The sequence below is a fragment of the Corythoichthys intestinalis genome, chromosome 10 (genome assembly GCF_030265065.1).
Source record: "Corythoichthys intestinalis isolate RoL2023-P3 chromosome 10, ASM3026506v1, whole genome shotgun sequence".
Taxonomy (NCBI): Eukaryota; Metazoa; Chordata; class Actinopteri; order Syngnathiformes; family Syngnathidae; genus Corythoichthys; species Corythoichthys intestinalis.
Genome location: NC_080404.1, coordinates 50,884,538 through 50,907,958, shown reverse-complemented (window position 1 = coordinate 50,907,958; position 23,421 = coordinate 50,884,538). Strand labels below are relative to the sequence as shown.

The 23,421-nt window shown below is 39.8% G+C and overlaps 1 protein-coding gene across 2 annotated transcripts in view; it reads left to right on the top strand.

Annotated features, from left to right (window-relative positions):
• Positions 1–2,448, top strand: part of srbd1 (S1 RNA binding domain 1) — a 110,904-nt gene extending 108,456 nt beyond the window's left edge. For both annotated transcript variants that reach the window (XM_057847676.1, XM_057847675.1), the window contains exon 20: positions 1,949–2,448. In XM_057847676.1, the coding sequence (XP_057703659.1) occupies positions 1,949–2,241 (293 nt within the window). In that variant the 3' untranslated portion in view covers positions 2,242–2,448. The remainder of the gene's footprint in view (positions 1–1,948) is intronic.
• Positions 2,449–23,421: the final 20,973 nt, after the last annotated feature.

Genomic DNA, 23,421 nt, shown 5'->3' with positions numbered 1-23,421 from the left:
CAGATGCACATGATTAGAACATCATTACCCAGTGTTTTGAAGGAGGCTTGCCTAATTTAAACCTCACATTTAATTTAGTGTGCCCCTGACTGTTGAAGTGAGAGAAAACACCATGGTGAGATTAAAGGAGCTGTCTGAGGCCTTCAGAAAGAAGATTTTAGATGCTTATGAGACTGGTGAAGGATTTCAAAAGATCTCAAAAGAATATAAAATCAGCCACTCCACTGTCCGTAAAATTGTCTACAAGTGGAGGACATTCAAAACAACTGCCAACATGCCCAGGTCTGGCCGTCCAAGCAAGTTCACTTCGAGAGCAGACCCTAAGATGCTAAAAGAAGTGTCCAAAAACCCTAAAATGTCATCACGGGACCTGTTGATGTGAAAGCGCATGCCTCTACAATCAGAAAGAGTTTAACCTTCATGGGAGGTGTGCAAAAAGGAAACCTTTGCTCTCCAAGAAAAAACATGAATGCCAGACTGAAGTTTGCCAGAGTGAATGTAGACCAAAGACCAGGACTTCTGGAATAATGTTCTCTGGACAGATGAATCTAAAATTGAATCATTTGGACACCAGAACAGAGGACATGTTTGGCGTAAACCCAATACAGCATTCCAGGAAAAGAACCTCATGCCAACTGTGAAGCATGGAGGTGGAAGTGTCATGGTTTGGGGATGCTTTATTACAGCAGGACCTGGCCAGCTCACCATCATAAAATCCCCCATGAATTCTATCGTGTGTCAGAGGGTGCTTGAGGGACATGTGAAATCATCTGTGAACAAATTAAAGCTGAAGCAAAACTGGACCCTGCAACATGACAATCACCCAAAACATACCAGTAAATCCACCAAGGACTTGCTGAAAAGGAAGAAATGGAGAGTTTTAGCCCAGATCTTAATCCCATTGAGATGCTGTGGGGTGACTTGAAACAAGCTGTACATGCAAGAAACCCCTCAAACATGTCATAGCTAAAAGTATTCTGCGTTGAGGAGTGGGGCAAACTTTCTTCAGACCTATGTCAAAGACTGGCGTATCAGTGAAGTTATTTCAGCCAAAGGGGCTAACACTAGCCATTAGGCAGTAGGGTGTCCTAACTTTTTCCTCAGTTAGAATATGCATTTTTGTTGATATATTTGGTTTAATGAGGAAAACAATGTTAATTTTTGTTGTTTACCTGCAATTAAATCCCTTTCTTTTAAGAGATAAAAACAAGATCAGACATTGATATATGAACATTTCTTTATAAATAACTGAATATTTATGGGGTGTCCTGATTTTTTTCACATGACTGTATACATAAAATGTTTTATTATTATTATTATTATACTTTTGGTGAGAAAAGGGAAAAACATGTCAATCATGCATCTCTTTCAAATGCTAAATGTGAATAAATACATTGAATACACACACGGGGGGGAATCCCCATTAACCGCGAAAACGAGGGATCACTGTATACAGTAGCTGTCAACTGAAATTAATCAATATGGCTTACAAGGTTTACAACACTAAATAAGAGATCTGATTTCCAATTCCTTTTTAAGTACCTTCAATTACCCGAATCTCAAAATAAATGTTCTTTGTTACATCAAGTAATCTTTGGTTGGGTTGCAGAGCGGCACTACATTGTGCTCAGCTGAGGAAACAGATGGAAGGAGGCTACCGATGTTGTTAAGGATAATTGGCTTTGACTATTTCCTTGCCTTCATTGTTTGTTTGAAAAGAACAGAAAGGAAGAAAGATATCTCATGGCAGAAGGGTTGTCAAAATTGTAGAAGTATGCAGAAACAAGTATTTGGTTACGTTACGAAATGTAATCCCTATGTCATTTCACGCCTTAACCCTTATTTTTCCCCGCACCCCTTTCCCTTGCCTGTGACCCCTATACCACCGCTTCCCTGAAAAATGAAGGAAACAACTGAGTTTACATAATTTTCTCTTTGCCATCCCCAGATTTTGGTCAGGAGGACTTTAAGCGGGGCATTGTATCCATTGATGATCTACAGGTGGGCGCAGTCCTAACCGGCCGGGTGGATAATACTTGTCTTTTTGGAGCTTTTGTAGACATTGGCGTGGGCCGCTCAGGGCTCATCCATAAGAGCAACATTACATTGGACAAATTGCCCGCTAGCCAGCGCCGCCGCAGCTTGGCCTTAGGACCCGGGGAGAGGGTGGAGGTGCGGGTGTTGAATGTGGACGCTCAGAGGGGACGCATAGGGTTGGACCTGATCAGGGTGCTACACTGACTTTATGCCCTCTTTTCTATCAGCGTTCCTCATATAATCTGTTCATGTAGTTAATAAAAGACTCTAGTTTGTATGGTTATTGTGCTTTTCCACTTGATCCACTTAATTTGTATAAAGCTAAACCTCCAAACAGATTCAGGTTACAAAAGCCATGTGGACTGATTGATGAAATCATTAAAGGGTTCCCACAGATCATTGGCTAAAATTGTATTTTATCATATCCTAATTTCCAGGGGTATGCATCCAATAAAGATGATTTGTTATCTATTTTGTAATGTGGGCTCTTAAGGTATAAAGTACATTCTAAAAATAATTCTAAGCTTAAGAAATGACTCTAAAAGGCCAGTACTTAATGCTGAAGTAAGTTTTAAAGTGCCATAGAATTGTTATGTTTTCCATTGCTAAATTTGTTTTTAACAAGACACATTATCAATTTTTTTTTTTTTTTTTTTTTATAATATCATTGCCAATTTGTGATGTTCTTACATTTCACTGTCATTGGGCTATAAACTGAGCATATTTTTTCCATGGTTAGTATTAAGTATCTTGCATTAGATTACATATTTTTAATATATTTTACATACAAACATGCATATACTGGCTGACCCTGTCCTTTTTCATTTATTCCGGGTTGCATCAAATTCTCTCGCGGGACTATATATGGCCCAAGGACCATAACTTGACTTCCCCTGCTTTAAAACAACACAAAGAAGGAACGGAGCATGTGACAGAGGGGTGTCGGGTAAAATCTGGGGGTTGTTTCTATGTTGCAGCCTCAAGGCTTTTTCGGCTTCGTCCCAGACATCATTATCCCAGTACACACAGGCTAATCAGCTGCTTCAAAATTAATCCCAGATTCCCCCCTCGCATTATCTAATTTGTTTGTTTTTATAAAACCCACAGTAAATAGCAAAATATAATACAGATTCTGAGAAAGCCTGGGGTCCCCTGTGCTAAACTTGAGACTGAATGCGGAATACCTAATCATCATAAATGGCCGGCTGCCGCCTCCCTTTGGGACATCAATAGAATACATTTTCCACACTCAAACACAAATATTTGATCAGGGTTAATCGAATGCGGCATTTTGCTCAGAGATCTCTCTGGATAAGATAATTTACGATCATTTTTACTTTAGAATGTATTACATTTTTCCAGTTTTGACGCTAACTTTCTATGTCTCGTTTTGTTTGAGGCAAGCTTTGGGTTCACTCTTTCTGTCCTGGGGCCAAACGTGCAGTCACACAATTGGACACGGCATAATTTCTGACTTTCATTTTCCTAGCTGCTCTAAACGTGAGCCCACAGACAGGACGAGCAATCTGACGACCGTTTATCCGCTGCCCCCTCTTGATTTTGTTTTCTCGACGCAGCGTTTGTGATACAGAGTAAGCTCAGGTGCACTTTTAGATTTTGTTGACCACAAGACTCCCATTAAGCGACCTTTTAAGACTGTCTGGTTGTGTCCACGCTGGGGCTTTATCACTGTCATCTACCAAAAACTTTTAGATTCATCCCTCTAAGATAGTACAAAATATTTTTTGCACTGCGGACCGGTATGTACACAAATTGACATGCAAAATTTTGTTTTCATTAACTCATTGGCTGTCATCGACAGTAATAGATGTCTAATCTATTTGAGCTTAAATCCGTCTCAGCACCAATGGTTAAATTTATTTATTTATTTATTTAAACCTGTCCTGTTCAACTGTTTGACACGGAGAATCGAAGTCTAAGTGCCCAAATGGTCTGAACAGTTTTAATGTTTCACATTGAGAGTATGACATACTCCCATTGTGATAATTCAACATACCTCGTTTATTATGACAAAGCAGCGAACAGGAAGGGGTTATGGGGGAACAGAAGAAAAGAAACACAAGAGAAGAAAGAAAAGAAACGTCTACACCAGGGGTCAGCAACCTTTTTGGTGTGGAGTGCCACTTTCAAATTTTCTTGTCAATCAGTGTGCCACCCCAAGATTTATGACGCGCAACCGAATTTTTATATTCAGCAGAGCTGGAATTTTACTCCAAACAAAAAAAACATGGACATACATCTAATTTGTATAACTACCATTCGTCTTCATCAATTAACTAAAAACTAATGCATATTGTCGAAAATATCAAAACTTGAAATTAAGTGCAACAGTAATAACAGCTGTACAGCTGCACCATTTTATGCAAACATATCACACACACACACCCCAGCACGCAAAGGGGAACAGGTGTGATTCTCAGTGCAGGTCTCTCACAGTACAGAGAGCCTTCAAAGTCAGAACAGCCGACTCTTACATTTTGTCTTGTTCACTCGCAACTTAAACAGTGAATTATATGCACAATTTTATATTTTATATTACAAATATAAAAGATGCCCACTTTAATGTGTTCCTTGGCCCTGTTTTCTATGAATTTTCATGTTTTGTCTCGTAGTGGCGTTTGACACTTGTTGTGCGACACACAACTCTCTCGAGGCATAATGCACAAAAAGAGCTACCAGAAGTAACCAGGCAACCAGTTGTTACCGGTATCCCCAAGGGGCCGCTGTCCCCTACAATATGATCGGCTTGCTAGTTAAGCGTAGAAGAAGAATTGGGCGTCTGGGCGAGAAAAAGAGAGGGAGCAAAGGAAGGTGTTGAGAGAGAGCGGAGAGCGCCGTGAAAAGGAGAGAAGAGGCTGTGTCCCCCGCTGGTTTTTGTTTTGTTTAATAAAAGTCTCCAGTAAAACGCCATCCAACGCGTCACAGTGTTTTTATACACATTGCCACCTCTCCGAAGTAAGCACCGGACGAATCGACGGCAACGAGCCACGTTAATCGCCGGTCCACTCCATACCACAGTGCAAGCATCGCTTCACCCGCTGCCCTGACCTGACAGCTGGCAATCGGGGTCCAACCGGAGTGTTGTGATGCGCCGGGACAGGGGTGTACAGTCCCGTATCTTAAGCGACCGGCCTCCGCACCGGGGCGAGGGTGTGACCTCGGGATCTCAATTCAAAGTTAAAGCGACGGGGCTCCCGGCGCGGACGCCGGCGATTCGCCGGCTGTCTACTCGCTTACTGGCCCGCCGGCCTCCACGCGGGGGCTTGGAGTAACAGTACCAAAAAGTGCAGATTGGTAACACTGTGTACTTCCACCAGCTCTCTGACTGGTTGGCTTCGTGACTCGTTAGTAGCGGGTGCTGAATTGAGCGCGCAGAATTGAGCGCGCAGAGGAAAAAAAAAAAACGACGAGCACAGGAATCGAGAAATTGAAGAGCTGGAAGTGTGCTCAAAATCCATAATTGTTCGCAAATAACGGTATAGGCAGAGGGGTCGGGAGGGACGCTCCTGTAAAGCCCTAAATAACAGGGTGTGCAACTAAAAATGTCTTAATTTCAGGTTAAAAAAAAATATATATATATATATATTATTTTGCCATGCGCTCGCGTGTCACTGGTTAACCCTTCGCGTGCCAGTGCTGACACGCATGTCATAGGTTGCCGACCCCTGGTCTACACTAACTACTAATATGTTGGTGCTATCGTCAGCTAGATGTATTTCCGATTGACACCATGTGGGGGGCCTGTTGACCAGGGAAAGAGGGGGACGGAGGTGGGATAGTCTATAACAGAGGTCACGGAACCGCGGACCTCTGTCTGGTTCCGGACCCCCAAGCCGTCTGGACCGGATCTCAAGCTGTCCGGACTAATACACGTTGCAACGACAAAAATCATTTTTTTCTGCGGGTTTGCAGAGCAGAGGTGGGCAACAAACAAAAACCTTAGCAGTGACGCACGTGAGCCAGCCAATGGGAGTGAAGCATTTGAAAGTTATTTTTAGAACAGCATGTCTCACACTTGCTTTCCAGACTCCACGGAGTGACAGCCAAAAACTGAGCCGAATGAAGTTGGAGGAAGAAGCGAAAAGGTACGGCAAATGGCGTGCTCAAAACTACGCAAGATTGATGCAGAAAACGATGTTTAAGGAGGAGTGGACCAACACATTTTTGTTCATTTTACCTGGCGGCAGCACAAGACCACTATGCCTCATCTGTTCAGAGACTGTGTTCTGCCAAAATCTGCTACATCGGCGAAACGTCTACATTAGTCGAATTTGACACCCAAAGTACTACCGTGTGTGCTAAACTTGTTTTGTTTGGATGCATACAGGCAGAACGTACTGCTTTAAGAAAATACTTAAATGCAGTTATACCAAAATAAGCACGGTTTAAATACACTACGTGACTAATGTGGTCAACTGCTTCAAAGCTAACACAAAAAAACACAATGGTTAAAAGTATGAGAGGGTAATACATGCAAAAAGTATTTTTGAGGCAATTAAAAGGTTCTAAAACACTAAATAAAAACAAAAATAGTGAGTACTCGCCGCTTCTGACCGATGTGCGGATGCTTGTGCAAGCGCGCTGAGCGTTGTGTAGACGTTTCGCCGCGTAGTAAGGAATGGCCGAACAACGATAGCGCTTGTAAAAAGCAATTTGAAAAGGCACTATGAGACTAAGCACGCCGCTTTTTTGCAAAGTTTCCCTATGAACTCTGCCATCCGTTCTCAAAAAAAAATAGCGGAATTAAGGGCTCAATATGATCGCTTTATTATTTATTACTAATTAATTATTATTAAATATTATTTATTACTTACTATAAATGTATTTTTTATATTATATTTACATTTTTGAATGTTGTAATTATTAGCATGGCCACGTAAAGATACGTTTGTATTTTTTGGAAAAAAAGAAGCATTAAAAATATTTCCGGACCCGAGATTGTTGTAATTTTTTAATTTCGGACCCAGAGGATTTTTAATTCATGACCCCTGGTCTATAAGCTAAGTGATTGAAAGGGGTAAAGTTTACACAAATTAGCTCTGTGATCTAGAACCCAGTAATCATGTGAATCCCTTGTGAGTGTAAGCCCCTTGGTGACCGACCCTACACTGCCCCAATGGTTAAATTTAAATCATTCTTCTGTAGTGACACATAGCATGGGATGGAGCCATATTTGTTATTACATCCCCGGAGTTTTTTTATGAAGTCTGAAGCGGCTGGCAAGCCCAGTAGCAGTCGGGAGCCGTCTTTCGGATATCCATTTTCTAAAAATATGAATAACCATCAATGGTTAGCCTTAAATGGGTCTTCTTTTGACAAGTCGCCATGTACTGTACATGGAAAAAAGTTGCCTAATCAGAAACAGGGTTTTCAGAATAATGATGATGCTATTAATTTCGAACATGCAGAATAGAAACAGAAATACAGTGTAATTCAAAATGATTAGTTGCACTCGAAAGGGAGTGGGAAGAAGAAAAACTTATTTAATCCCACCTCTGATCTCATCGTCCAGCATCCTTATTTCGTGGGATACTCCTGTCCACACCATGAGAGAGTGGAAAGAAGACCAAAGAACTGTCTGAGGACTTGAGAAGCAAAATTGTGACGAAGCATGGGCAATCTCAAGGTTACAAGTCCATCTCCAAAGACCTGAACGTTCCTGTGTCTACCGTGCGCAGTGTCATCAATAAGTGTAAAGCCCATGGCACTGTGGTTAACCTCCCTCGATGTGGACGAAAAAGAAAAATTGACGAGAGATTTCAACGAAAGATTGTGCGGACAGTGTATAAAGAACCTCGACTAAGCAGTCAAGGATTTTTACAAATTGCTTTCTTTATAATGCATTCAAAAACCCTCAAAGGCAACAGGTACACCAAACCCACAAACACTGGCTGTATAACAACAATATGAACACCACTCAAGTGTTAATCTTCCATGGACTGTTGGCGTTCTGCGGCTTGGTAGTTGAGGACCGAAGCTGAAAGAGACTTACCACCTGTAAAAGCAAGATAGACAAATAAAAGTTGTAAGGGCTTCAAGTGAGCGCGTCCCAACAATAACAAATGTCATACCGGTAGATTTGATTAATACTTTTTCCAGAGTGTTTCATGAAAAGATACTGTAAATCTTGCACTTGAAAGTAATGCCTTTTAATAGACAATACTGTATTTTACAGTGGTGTCAAGCTGTTCATTTTGCTGAGATCTCTGATACACTGACTGTGCTATGGCACATTATTTATTAGGTGTGCCCCTGCAGAAATTAAATTATTCTTTTCTTGCACCCATTATTTAGATAATATTGAATCATATTAAAAAAATAAAGCACAGAACATCAAATTTAACCTCGATCACTAAGTGTGTTTGACAAAATAATGCACATTTACTGAAGATACAATTAAAACACATTTAAATAATAGGTCTTTCAGATTTTTTCCCCCAGGATAAAATGGATTTTACACCATTTTTGTAAAGCAACTTCAGAAATTACATTTGCAGTACAACCATTTAAGAGGACCTAGTCAAGGTAGTAGGTTGGTGATTGTCAAGTTGGTCACCTTAACTGTAAAGTGCTTGGGAAAATCTTGCAATTGGCAGTGAAAGTTTAAAAAACAGCCACTAAATGGCAGTAGTTTACCATTAATTACCACAAAATAAAAAAGCTACACATGACCATTTCCCTTGGTAATTGTTTTCTAATCACATTACAAGAAGTATACAAAACACATGTTAATCCTTTGTTAGCTATTGAAGACATTTCTTTTCATCAGATGGAGAAAATCCATACTTATTCAATCAAGAAAAACATTTAAATATACCAGGAGGTGTTTTACTATCACCTACATTATAATTTGCCTATCACCATGCCATGTTATTCAGATCAACGTTACCCCGTACTCGTTCCAATAATAGTGTCAACCGTGTTGTGTATCTGAGGGTGATGGTGGATCTACGACTCCGGTTTATCCATGCTAAGGCTAGTGCACCTGCCTATACCCCATTGAACATGGCTAACTCTTGAGTTAAAACTACGAAATTCACATTCATTCGAAAGGCAAACCATGCAGAAATACATTATTGCATCTAACACATTTTAATCGGAGAAATTGGCAACTTACTTTGAAATGTTAAGCAGGTCCACTGCCTTCGCATGACCCATAAACTGCGACCCAAAGTATCTGGATGCGACTTGGTCGCCGATCCAATACCTCACATGCTGGTGCAACTGTTTGGACTTGGTTGTCTTGTTGAGGCTTTCGTCGAACATAACAACTAAGGCATCTGAGCAGTTCCTTACGTTAGCACACAGTACTGTGCGATTGCCTGCTGTTGTGATGTTGATACTAATGATGCTAACAGCGCGCACGCACGAGGTGCATTATGATTTGTAGTGCAGTGCATCGTAAAAATTCTACGCGTCATCTTCGTTATGGATTTAAAAAAAATTTTTTTAAAATTTTAAACTTCGTCACGGATATAATTTAGGTTGCACTGAGATGCCTTCAAAATTAAAACCACGGTGAAAAAATTCCAGACTTACGACAGCAAATTTAATACTTTTAATACCTTTAATAATGGAAAACTAAGTTCACTGCTTTTTTAAATACCTTTAATAACCTGCGGGTACCCTGCCCTGGAAAAGTTATTTCACTTGGTTTCATAAATTGTTTAACATCCATACACAGTGACCTGCAGCTTATTAGGTGTTTTTCCACTAGATGGTAGTATGTACAATCAACCTCTCAAACAATAGCTGGCAGCATATTTAACTTTTTTTTTTCTCCACCTTTTCAAACTCATCACTGATCAACGGGTTCCTTCAGGTGTTTATTAAATGGGCGCAGTACTACATTCTAAACTGGAGGCAAAAAAAAAAAAAAAAAGCTTCACAATTAAGTGTCACTCATCTGTCGGGGATAACAACATCAGACTGGGGTCATTCAGTCAAATTCCTGGGTCAGAGTACCCCAAAGGGCAAGTCCTAAAATTTACCCAAGCAGGCTGCTTCAGAACAAAATGACAGGGCTCCAGACTGCCCCAATATGGGGGAATTTTGCGACAAAAATTAGAGCCAGGGTGAGTATTTTCTTCATCTACTCGCACAGGCGCGACCAGTAAGATTGCATCTTTTTTTTGGGGGGGGGGGGGTGAAAAACTATTTCACTGTTAAAATAACTAGTTCGCGATAATGTAATGAGCTGGTTTGCCAAGGGAAACTACAACAGAAGCAAAGGAAATTCCAGGCCACTTCTAGGAGAGTGAGGCTCATGACACAGCCACCCCGAGAGGCTCCGTCTACCACGGCCACATTTACGCACACATTTACGCAAAATATTAAATGTGATGGTTCACTTACTGTATTGGCCTGAATATAAGACGCCCCTGATTATAAGACGACCCCGTCTTTTACAAGACTCAAGTTTGAACCAAATTAATTTTTATACAGAAAATAATTACAGTACATCTGAAACAAATAATTACAACAATATATTTGAGAGAAAAAGCATGTTATTTTGCCTCATTCCAATCTTAATATCTGAACATTTAAATATGTAAACTAAAGTGCAATCACATTCGTAAATGAATGGCTTCTGGTTTTTGAAATGTAAATAAACCAATCTATTGTGATAAACCAACAAAATTGCAATAACTGCATTAACCATCAAAGTGAAGTCTAAATGTAACTAGTCATGAAACAAATCTGAATAAGGAAAAACATTGCAATAAAATAATGCAAACTGGTTAAACTTGAGAGTAGCTGAGATCTTTCATGACAGAACATCGCTTCAATGATATCTGGCGCCATCTAGCGTCGTGAATGGGTATAATGTCTAGACCGCGAAGATAAGACGACCCCCTCTTTTTCAGTCTTATTTCAATGCAAAAAACACCGTCTTATATTCGGGCCAATACGGTACTTATTTTTCCCCCATTGTCATTGTTTTCCTAATATCCTCATTAAAATATGAAAACCTATAAATGTTTGGGTGGTTTTAGTTAAAGCAGACAGTGTTTTTTCATCTGTGTGATTTTGACAAAGATCAGCTCACATTTGATGGTAATTACATGCAGAAATGTGTGAGCAACAGGTTCAGATAATAAATGATAATAAATAATGAAGATGGTGATGTCCTTATATACTACAATTACGTGCTCATCTGTCAATGTCAAACCTTTATTCTATTTACAGTGCCTTGCAAAAATATTCGGCCCCCTTGAATCTTTCGCCACATTTCAGGCTTCAAACATAAAGATATGAAATTTAATTTTTTTGTCAAGAATCAACAACAAGTGGGACACAATCGTGAAGTGGAACACCATTTATTGGATAATTTAAACTTTTTTAACAAACAAAAAACTGAAAAGCGGGGCGTGCAATATTATTCGGCCCCTTTACTTTCAGTGCAGCAAACTCACTCCAGAAGTTCAGTGAGGATCTCTGAATGATCCAATGTTGTCCTAAATGACCGATGATGATAAATAGAATCCACCTGTGTGTAATCAAGTCTCCGTATAAATGCACCTGCTCTGTGATAGTCTCAGGGTTCTGTTTAAAGTGCAGAGAGCATTATGAAAACCAAGGAACACACCAGGCAGGTCCGAGATACTGTTGTGGAGAAGTTTAAAGCCGGATTTGGATACAAAAAGATTTCCCAAGCTTTAAACATCTCAAGGAGCACTGTGCAAGCCATCATATTGAAATGGAAGGGGCATCAGACCACTGCAAATCTACCAAGACCCGGCCGTCCTTCCAAACTTTCTTCTCAAACAAGGAGAAAACTGATCAGAGATGCAGCCAAGAGGGCCATGATCACTCTGGATGAACTGCAGAGATCTACAGCTGAGGTGGGAGAGCATGTCCATAGGACAACAATCAATCGTACACTGCACAAATCTGGCCTTTATGGAAGAGTGGCAAGAAGAAAGCCATTTCTCAAAGATATCCATAAAAAGTCTCGTTTAAAGTTTGCCACAAGCCACCTGGGAGACACACCAAACATGTGGAAGAAGGTGCTCTGGTCAGATGAAACCAAAATTGAACTTTTTGGCCACGATGCAAAACGATATGTTTGGCGTAAAAGCAACACAGCTCATCACCCTGAACACACCATCCCCACTGTCAAACATGGTGGTGGCAGCATCATGGTTTGGGCCTGCTTTTCTTCAGCAGGGACAGGGAAGATGGTTAAAATTGACGGGAAGATGGATGCAGCCAAATACAGGAACATTCTGGAAGAAAACCTGTTGGTATCTGCACAAGACCTGAGACTGGGACGGAGATTTATCTTCCAACAGGACAATGATCCAAAACATAAAGCCAAATCTACAATGGAATGGTTCAAAAATAAACGTATCCAGGTGTTAGAATGGCCAAGTCAAAGTCCAGACCTGAATCCAATCGAGAATCTGTGGAAAGAGCTGAAGACTGCTGTTCACAAACACTCTCCATCCAACCTCACTGAGCTCGAGCTGTTTTGCAAGGAAGAATGGGCAAGAATGTCAGTCTCTCGATGTGCAAAACTGATAGAAACATACCCCAAGCGACTTGCAGCTGTAATTGGAGCAAAAGGTGGCGCTACAAAGTATTAGCGCAAGGGGGCCGAATAATATTGCACGCCCCACTTTTCAGTTTTTTATTTGTTAAAAAAGTTTAAATTATCCAATAAATTTTGTTCCACTTAACGATTGTGTCCCACTTGTTGTTGATTCTTGACAAAAAATTAAAATTTTATATCTTTATGTTTGAAGCCTGAAATGTGGCGAAAGGTTGCAAGGTTCAAGGGGGCCGAATACTTTTGCAAGGCACTGTATATGGACGTAAAACAGCCTCGATTCTTGGTTATAAGCAAAGAAACCATACAGGTAGCATTTATTTCGCGTAAATATTGCCAACTATGAGGCTAGCCAGTTACGAAAATTAGCCACCTCCATGTGTAAACGAAGAAAATTCCTGCGAATAAATGCTTCAATCACGCATGCATAGTACGAAAAATATAATATTTACCTTGAATCCTCGAACAAATCACTCCTGAGAAAATCCTTCCTGTTTGTATGCGGTATAGCTTTCGTAGTTAAATCCAATCGTAAGTATATCCAAGTTTAAATCCGACATGAGCGTGTGCAGTCTTCGGCTATTACTAAATGAAGCTCGGCCCCCTCTGATAAGGCATGACGCAAAGAATGACGAAGTGTCAGGTCAATAGATTTTTTAAGTCTATGACATAACTTTATCACCGCAGTACATGTACTCCCATCTACTTGCAGCTAAGTGACTAGATTCAAGTAAAGAAACTCTAGTTGACTCCTTTCTGGGCGGTGGAAATAATTAGTGGAACACAAGCTTTCCATTAGTGCATTTGGTTTAGCGTTTGACTAACGGCACTATGAAAGAGGATTTCTTAAATGATGGATCAACTAAGTTAAAAAGTGTAATGTTGGACCTGATGTTCTGTCAAATCTATTCAAGTTCATCCATAAAGTCATTGGAAAACTCAGGCCATTTGTGTCACTTTCTACCACATCAGATTGTGATGGAAGAGGGCCTTTCCCAAATAGTTGCCATAAAGTTGGAAGCATGCAGTTGCCAAAGTCGCGGTCTCGTCCAGTTTTTAAAAAATGTCTTGGTTGGAAATCATGATTATAGCTCGAAAAGGAATAAAAAATGAGGGTGAAAAACAGAAGTTCTGCGGTGCTCCAAGCCTATGAAAGTGTGATTGTGTGCCTCCTGGCACGTGTAAAGTGGCGTGTGGGCGTCGAGAGGGAAAGCTCATAAAAGCCACAATCACACTGATGAGGTCACAAGGAGTGAAACTGGAGAAAGCCTTTCATTTCCTGCCTCATTCCATCCATCTTTCCCCCAGCCCTTGTCCTCTTTGCTTTCTCTCTCACTTTGGGCCTTTGAATGTGTCACTCAGAACCAGGAAACAGCAACAAAAACTTGTGTGGTTTACAAAGTGGCTCTGTGAATATGTTCAGAGTAAACAAATGTGACAAGATCATGACAGGTACATACAGGGAGGAAAATAAGTATTTGAACACCCTGTGATTTTGCAAGCTCTCCCACTTAGAAATGATGGGTGGGTTGATTGTAGGTGCTTCTCCACTGTGAGAGACAATCTAAAAAAATAGAAATCACAATGTATGAGTTAAAAAAAAAAAGTAATATCCTGTTGCAAATAAGTATTTAAACACCTGTCTATTAGCTAGAATTGTAAGCCTCAAAGACCAGTTCGTCGGCAGTCCAACTCCACTCCACTTATTCTCTTGAATAAGAGGAGGTGAGGCGGACCTTTTGAATCTGACTTATTGACCTGTTTGAGGTGCCTAGCTGCATATAAACACCTGTACACCTAATACACTCCAAACAGCTGTCCAAAGACACCGGAGACAGAAATTTAGACCAGGCTGGATTGGAGTTACGGGCAATTGCCAAGCATCATGCTTATATAAGATCACAGTTGGAGCAATTATTAGAAAATGGAAGAAGCTAAACATGACTGTCAATCTCCCTCGGACTGGGGCTCCATGGAAGATCGACCTCGTAGGATCTCAAAATCCTAAGAATGGTGATGAATTAGATAAGAACTACACAGGAGAAGCTTTTCAATAATCTGAAAGGAGCTGGGACCCCACTTCCAAGGTTACTATTGGTAATACACTAGAGCTGAAACAAATACTCGAGCAACTCGAGTTTAAAAACTGATCCGAGTAATTTTATCCACCTCGAGTAATCGTTTATTTTGACAGCTCTAATCATCACGTTTTGCTCGGACTACTTTTAATGCGGGACAACGCGCTGATGTCACGTGCGTAGAGGAAGAAGCAAAAAAAAACAACTTACTGCAGCCGACAGCCCCTACAAACGACGCCGACGTTGCTAAATACTAGCCCGCACGATGGTTGGTAGCAGGTAGCGTCTGATGAGTCTCATAGAGATCACATGTATGTTGAACTAGATGCGCATTGACAGACTCGGCCGCGTCTGGGCAGCGTTAGTAAACAGCCGCCATCTTAAAGCGGTAGAGTGCTAAGCGCTAATAAAGAGCGCCTAGTGCTATTAAAGAGCGCTAAAGCGCTAATAAATAAGATTAACGTTACTGTGACTAGCTCACGTAACGTTAGCCCTGCGGAGGGCTAAGTTTCTATTAATTATGACTACTTTCGATGCGTGGCTAACGTGTCTTACATACAGGCTTTAACATAACATAGCGTTGTGGAGTGATGAGGATGTAAAATAAAAACTCAATAATGCTAACTATCAATTTTAGCTCAGTAGTCATTGCTGGATAAAACACCAAGTAGCACTAGTCCCTAATGTGCTCCAATACAGCCTGTATCATACATTTATTTTGAACACTGCAAAAACTCAAAATCCTATCAGGACTTACAGTTTAGACTAACTTAAAACTTAACTAGAACTTAAAAATGGCTTGACACAAATAGAAATTCAATTGAAACACGTGGAAAAAATCCTAACTTTTAAGTGATGTGTGTTATCAAGCGTAAAGGCATTTTTAGGTGTATATATATATATATATATATATATATATATATATGTGTGTGTGTATATGTATATATATATATTTTATTTTTAATAAGGTCTAAAGGTTTTTTTGAGTGAAAGCAGTGAATTAGTCTTTTTTTTTTTTTTAGTTACATCTGGGATGCAGTTGTTGGCTGTTTTCAACAATATACATCGAAAATAAAGACATTGATTGACTGGAAATGGTTCAAGATGAGATGAAATGTCTTGTTTTCTCATGTATATTTATAATATAAAAGCTCGGCTTCTTCCCACTCCTTTTCGAGCTACACGAGTATGTATTGTTATAATTTTTGTTACATTCATCATGACTGTTTAATTTTTATTTTATTGTGTTTTATTTTTTCCATACTTGTTTTTTGTTTTTTGTTGTTATTGCTCGAAATAAAAATCAATCAATCAATCAATCAATCAATTGCTCTTCACCTAAAAATTTATTTGTTTTATCCGATTACTCGATTAATCGATAGAATTTTTAGTCGATTACTCGATTACTAAAATATTCGATAGCTGCAGCCCTATAATACACTAAGTTGTCATGGTTTGAAATCATGCATGGCATGGAAGGTTCCCCTTCTTAAACCAGCACATGTCCAGGCTTGTTTTAAGTTTGCCAATGACCATTTGGATGATCCAGAGGAGTCATGGGAGAAAGTCATGAGGTCATATGAGATCAAAATGGAGCTTTTTTGGTCTTAATTCCACTTATAGTGTTTGGAGGAAAATGAATGATGAGTACCATCCCAAGAACACCATCCCTACTGTGAAGCATGGGGTGGTAGTACATGGGACTGGATGACTGCACTGTATGTATTATGAGATTTTGGGGAATAACCTCCATCCCTCAGTTAGAGCATTGGAAACTGGTCGTGACTGGGTCTTCCAATATGACATACAGCCAGAATAACCATGGAGTGGCTTTGTAAAAAGCATATCAAGGTTCTACAGGGGCCTAACCAGTCTCCAAAACTTAAACCCAATATAAAATCTTTGGAGGAAGCTCCAAGTTTCTCAGCGACAGTCCAGAAACCTGATTCTGTTCTTTTGGCAAAGATGTCAAATCCTCTACAACAATGTCGTCGCACCTGTGGACATGCTGGAGGATGGCTCGTGTTGGATGGTCAGAAGGCAGACTGAGGACATGGCCGAACCTGCGGGTGTGTTTTTTTTGCGACCAAGAACGATGTACGGGACTGGCGCATGCGGGCACGAAGCACTTCATTGGAAACTCGATGGGCCACCTGATGTTCTCAAGAGTTCTGAGAGCTCTGCTATCAAAGCCAGCGATTCTTGCACTGAGAGTGTGGTTTAGGGGCCATGTTTCTGAGCCATAAAACAGGATGGAGAGTACGGCGGAGTTGTAAAGCCGGAGCTTCGTCTTGCATGAGATGGTCTGGTGCTGTCAGTTGGGTTTCCAGAGAGACTGCAGGGCAGACGCTGCCAGGGCTCGTCCGCAAATAATCTCTTGTTTTAGGTCCCTGTTATCTGTCACCATGGTTCTTGACCAGCTCTTCGATGTCCCTATCGATATGAATAGGAGGAGGAAACATTTTGTTCCGAAACTGACCAGAGAAAGAACTTGGACTGACCAACATGGTAACTACGGTTGGGCATCAATGGGATCCAGGACTAACGCTCCAGTTCTCCCGGAACCGTTTGAATTTTTTAATTTCGATTCCAAGTTTCGATGCCCTGACCGCCGACTAGGAAAAAAAATAGCTGTCGAACTCCACAAAGAAGCCACATAAAGACTAGCTCAGTTATGAGCAAATCATATGAATTGGCTAATTTAGCTTAGCACAAAAATGTGTTGCTTCTCTTCACATAAATGACAACTAAGTAACAGAATAAACACACCAAAATGATATCAGACCCTCTGTTAAAACGTCAAACTTACAGATTTTATTTTATCAAGGGTTCCCAGGAGGTGTGTAGCGTCTGTACACCTCAAGGATTCTTTTCCAACTAAAGTAATGTTATTTTTGCCTGCTGTTTCCAGTAAGTTACCACTAGGGGAAGCCAAGCGTACAGCAAAACCAAAGAAAAACTGTACAGTCCGGATTTACAATAGTGACATCTTCTGGACAGATGAATAATAAGTATGTATAGAAAGAAATCAAACTTAAAAAGCAGTCAACTTAAGATCCAGGGACAGAACACTCCCCGATGTCAACCCTAAACTAACTTGTAGAAATACCACTTAAAACAAACGATGCAATACATTAAATGCCTGCAGCATAAGACACTCTAAAACATAGGCAAAAGAATATGTGTAATTGTTTTCTCCGGTGAGCTTTTGAAAAGTAAACGTCTTTGTGAAAGTGCAGTCCTGTGAAAAGAATTCGAAGTTCTAAGACTGATATTTATATTAGGGCTGTCAAACGATTAAAATTTTTTAATCGAGCTAATTACAGCTTAAAAAAATAATTACAGCTTAAAAAATAATTAATCGTAATTAATCGCAATTCAAACCATCTATAAAATATGCCATATTTTTCTGTAAATTATTGTTAGAATGGAAAGACACAAGACGAATATATACATTCAACATACGGTACATAAGTACAGTATTTGTTTATTATAACAATAAATCTACAAGATGGCATTAACATTATTAACATTCTGTTAAAGCGATCCATGGATAGAAAGACTTGTAGTTCTTAAAAGATAAATGTTAGTAGAAGTTATAGAAATTTTATATTAAAACCCCTCTTAATGTTTTCGTTTTAATAGAATTTGTAAAATTTTCAATCAAAAAATAAACTAGTAGCCCGCCACTGTTGATGTCAATAATTACACAATTCTCATGGGTGCTTAAGCCCATAAAATCAGTCGCACCCAAGCGCCAGCAGAGGGCGACAAAACTCCAAAAAACACAAGTAACAAGTTGGCATTGCACTGTGCTGTCATTTTAATCTGAGCTGGGCATGTGCATTAATTGCGTCAAATATTTTAACGTGATTAATTTAAAAAATGAATTACCGCCCGTTAACGCGATAATTTTGACAGCCCTAATTTATATACAAGTTAAAAATAGCCCTGTGAGAAATTCATAGCAAAGTTAATTGAAAGTTCATATAATTGAAAAAAAAATAATCGAGAAGTTAAGAAATTAATATAAACTATGCATTTTTTTTACCCTGCCTTTAAAAAGAATCTGAATCGAGAGTCGTTTGGAACCGGAATCGAAACGTGGAATCGTAACCGGAACCGTTCACATTCAAACGATTCCCAACCCTAACGGTAACGGACAAAAATGCAGCTTACTTAACAGATAATAACTATTAATAATAACTGACCAGAGTAGTTTGATCCAAAATGATTTTATTGCGCAATTTTGATTTCATCCAGAAGTTTTGCCTTATATTTAATATGCGCTGTATCGTAGATTAGTTGGTCTCCAGATTTTTTTAATTTTTTTTTTGGTCTTATTCATCTGTGTATAAGTCTAATATTTTGTCATCTTTGGAAAAGACATGAAAAATGCATACCGCTCAACACTCACAATTTCATACACACACTACATGCATCCCTCCAGAGTGGCCCACTGAGATCCATTCAGGGACAGCGAGGCCTCTTCCTGTTCCCGGGTCGTGACCACTGTCGGTGGCTCCATGTGATTGACAGCCGGTGTTTGGGTTAGCCTGCCCCCCCCTTTCCCCGCCGAGAATTCGCCGCTAGTCAGTTGCTTGAAACATGTCCAACGTGCAACAAGACATGGCGAGAAGGCTCCCACGTTATGCTACACACACACACGCACACATAAAATACTAGATGAACATATCTCACAAGCATATCTCATGTTCATCCCATGGGACACCCAGTCTGAAAGCGCAGTAACATTGTGCTAGGCGGGTGGAAGGAAGTCAGAGCTTTCGGGAACTTCTTCTGCACTTAGACAATTCAAAGTGATGAAACGATACAGAAAGCCTTGGAATATTGTCCCCTCTGGGTTTTACTCGTTTTTTTTTCATATAATACACTTCAGATCTGTTCTTTCTGCTTTAAAGTCACTGTAGGCAGAGGCACTGGAAATCACTCACAGCAGGGTGTGCTGAGGACCTTTTGTTTTTGGTTTTTTTGTTTAAGTTTTCTATCCAATAACAGCAGTTTCGGTCCATAATTGTCATGCTCGCGCGTTTTCTCCATAGAAGGCGTGCACAATGGCAGTACTCATGCATGCTGGATAATTTACATACGACTACTAAGCTACTACAAAGACAGCATTTCACTTACAGTGTGTGTTGGAGTTTTTGTATTGGAAATAAAAGCGTTTGGCCTCTGTTATTGCCAACAAAGGGTGCATAAATAAGTATTGAGATGAACTTGTGGTATTGACCAAATACTTATTTTCCACCATGATTTGCAAATAAATTCTTTAAAAATCAAACAAGGCAAGGCAAGGCAAATTTATTTACAGTGCCTTGCAAAAGTATTCGGCCCCCTTGAACCTTGCAACCTTTCGCCACATTTCAGGCTTCAAACGTAAAGATATAAGATTTTAATTTTTTGTCAAGAATCAACAACAAGTGGGACACAATCGTGAAGTGGAACAAAATTTATTGGATAATTTAAACTTTTTTAACAAATAAAAAACTGAAAAGTGGGGCGTGCAATATTTTTCGACCCCCTTGCGTTAATACTTTGTAGCGCCACCTTTTGCTCCAATTACAGCTGCAAGTCGCTTGGGGTATGTTTCTATCAGTTTTGCACATCGAGAGACTGACATTCTTGCCCATTCTTCCTTGCAAAACAGCTCGAGCTCAGTGAGGTTGGATGGAGAGTGTTTGTGAACAGCAGTCTTCAGCTCTTTCCACAGATTCTCGATTAGATTCAGGTCTGGACTTTGACTTGGCCATTCTAACACCTGGATACGTTTATTTTTGAACCATTCCATTGTAGATTTGGCTTTATGTTTTGGATCATTGTCCTGTTGGAAGATAAATCTCCGTCCCAGTCTCAGGTCTTGTGCAGATACCAACAGGTTTTCTTCCAGAATATTCTGTATTGGGCTGCATCCATCTTCCCGTCAATTTTAACCATCTTCCCTGTCCCTGCTGAAGAAAAGCAGGCCCAAACCATGATGCTGCCACCACCATGTTTGACAGAGGGGATAGTGTGTTCAGGGTGATGAGCTGTGTTGCTTTTACGCCAAACATATCGTTTTGCATTGTGGCCAAAAAGTTCAATTTTGGTTTCATCTGACCAGAGCACCTTCATCCACATGTTTGGTGTGTCTCCCAGGTGGCTTGTGGCAAACTTTAAACGAGACTTTTTATGGATATCTTTGAGAAATGGCTTTCTTCTTGCCACTCTTCCATAAAGGCCAGATTTGTGCAGTGTACGACTGATTGTTGTCCTATGGACAGACTCTCCCACCTCAGCTGTAGATCTCTGCAGTTCATCCAGAGTGATCATGGGCCTCTTGGCTGCATCTCTGATCAGTTTTCTCCTTGTTTGAGAAGAAAGTTTGGAAGGACGGCCGGGTCTTGGTAGATTTGCAGTGGTCTGATGCTCCTTCCATTTCAATATGATGGCTTGCACAGTGCTCCTTGAAATGTTTAAAGCTTGGGAAATCTTTTTTGTATCCAAATCCGGCTTTAAACTTCTCCACAACAGTATCTCGGACCTGCCTGGTGTGTTCCTTGGTTTTCATAATGCTCTCTGCACTTTAAACGGAACCCTGAGACTATCACAGAGCAGGTGCATTTATACGGAGACTTGATTACACACCGGTGGATTCTATTTATCATCATCGGTCATTTAGGACAACATTGGATCATTCAGAGATCCTCACTGAACTTCTGGAGTGAGTTTGCTGCACTGAAAGTAAAGGGGCCGAATAATATTGCACGCCCCACTTTTCAGTTTTTTATTTGTTAAAAAAGTTTAAATTATCCAATAAATGTTGTTCCACTTAACGATTGTGTCCCACTTGTTATTGATTCTTGACAAAAAAAAATTAAATTTCATATCTTTATGTTTGAAGCCTGAAATGTGGCGAAAGGTTGCAAGATTCAAGGGGGCCGAATACTTTTGCAAGGCACTGTATATAGCACAATTCAACACAAGGCAATTCAAAGTGCTTTACATCACATGAAGATCATAAAAATCACATTTAAATCAACACAACGTAAAAACTAAGACAAAAGATCACATTTAATCACAGAATAAAAATAAATAAATAAAAATAAAACAAAAACTACTACTACTAATAATAATTGAAATCAGCAATGGAGATAAGCACAAGAGGAATAGAAAGCAGGTAGATTGAAATATATAGACAGTTATGGATATGCAGTGCTAAACAAAAGCGTTTTTAGCCCTGATTTAAAAGAGCTAACAGTTTAGGCATACTTCAGACGTTCGGGTAACTTCTTCCAGAGGTGAGGAGCGTAATAACTAAATGCTGCCTCACCCTGCTTGGTACTTGTTCTTGGAACGTGCAGAAGACCGGTTCCAGACGACCTTAGGGGTCTAGATGTCTCATAGGAATCTAACAAGTCAAGCATGTATTTTGGTCCAAGGCCATTAAGTGTTTTGTAGACGAGCAGTAGTATTTTATAGTCTATTCTTTGACTCACTGGAAGCCAGTGTAGCGATTTCAAAACCGGTGTAATGTGGTCCAGCTTCCTTGTATTTGTGAGGACTCTGGCTGCAGCATTCTGTACTAGCTGCAGCTTCCTGACTGATTTTTTATCAAGACCCGTAAATATACCGTTGCAATAGTCCAATCTGCTGAAAATGAATGCATGCATAAGTTTTTCCATGTCTTGTTGAGTCAGAAGCCCCTTAATTCTGGTTATATTTTTTAGGTGGTAATAAGCGGATTTAGTGACGGACTTTAGATGGCTATCAAATTTTAGGTCTGAGTCAATAATTACGCTAAGTGATTTTTTTTTGACAATGTAATTTTCTGTTTTTTTTTTTTTTTTTCACATTCTGTCTTTCATGGTTGAGGTTGACCCATGTTGAAAATTACAGGCCTCTCAAATATTTTCAAGTGGGAGAACTTGCACAATTAGTGGTTGACTAAATACTATATTTATAGAACTAGATGTGGAATGACCAACTCGGCGATATTAGCACATGTATAGAGAACTAGATGCGAAATGAGACTCGCCGGCGTAAGTAAACAGCTGCCATCTTAAAGCAGTAGACTTATCAGGAAGGCTCTGTTGTAGCGAATCTCCCAAGCGAACCTAATTAACTTTTTATCTGAAATACTCCTAAATCGGCAAAATCTTGACTAGAATCTGTCTTTAAATGATGAAACAGTTTTAAAACTTTCACATGTCGAAACCAGACAGAAGGGAAATTATGGAATAACGGGAGCAATTTTAGCAACTTTAACAGTTGATTCACAATATTAAATTAATTGAATATAGTGTAGTAGCTGCTGATACAGAATGGGGACTTGAGTATTTTATTTACTGTTTTGAACTGTTAACTTGATACTGAAGTAGTTTATTTAAGCCTGAGAGGATTTTTTTTACTTTTTTTTTGTAACTAATGTACAAAACATTAAAAGCAGATAATAGCTGGGATGGGGGGGGGCAGTGTGTGTAAACTGCACACGGATATCCAACAGCGCATGTCAAAAAAGTATCTCACTTTAGCAAGGGCGTAGGTTTGGTCTCAACATTGGTCGGGACGAAATTGCATAACCTGCATGTACACTTTTTGCTGGGGACGGGACATTCATAATGATCAATGCAAAATAAATCTATTGACTTATACTAACTTTTATGTGTATTTGGTCCAGCCTACACCGTTCAATTCAAACCTTTGTTTTCAAAAACTACTGAAGAAACATTTTTT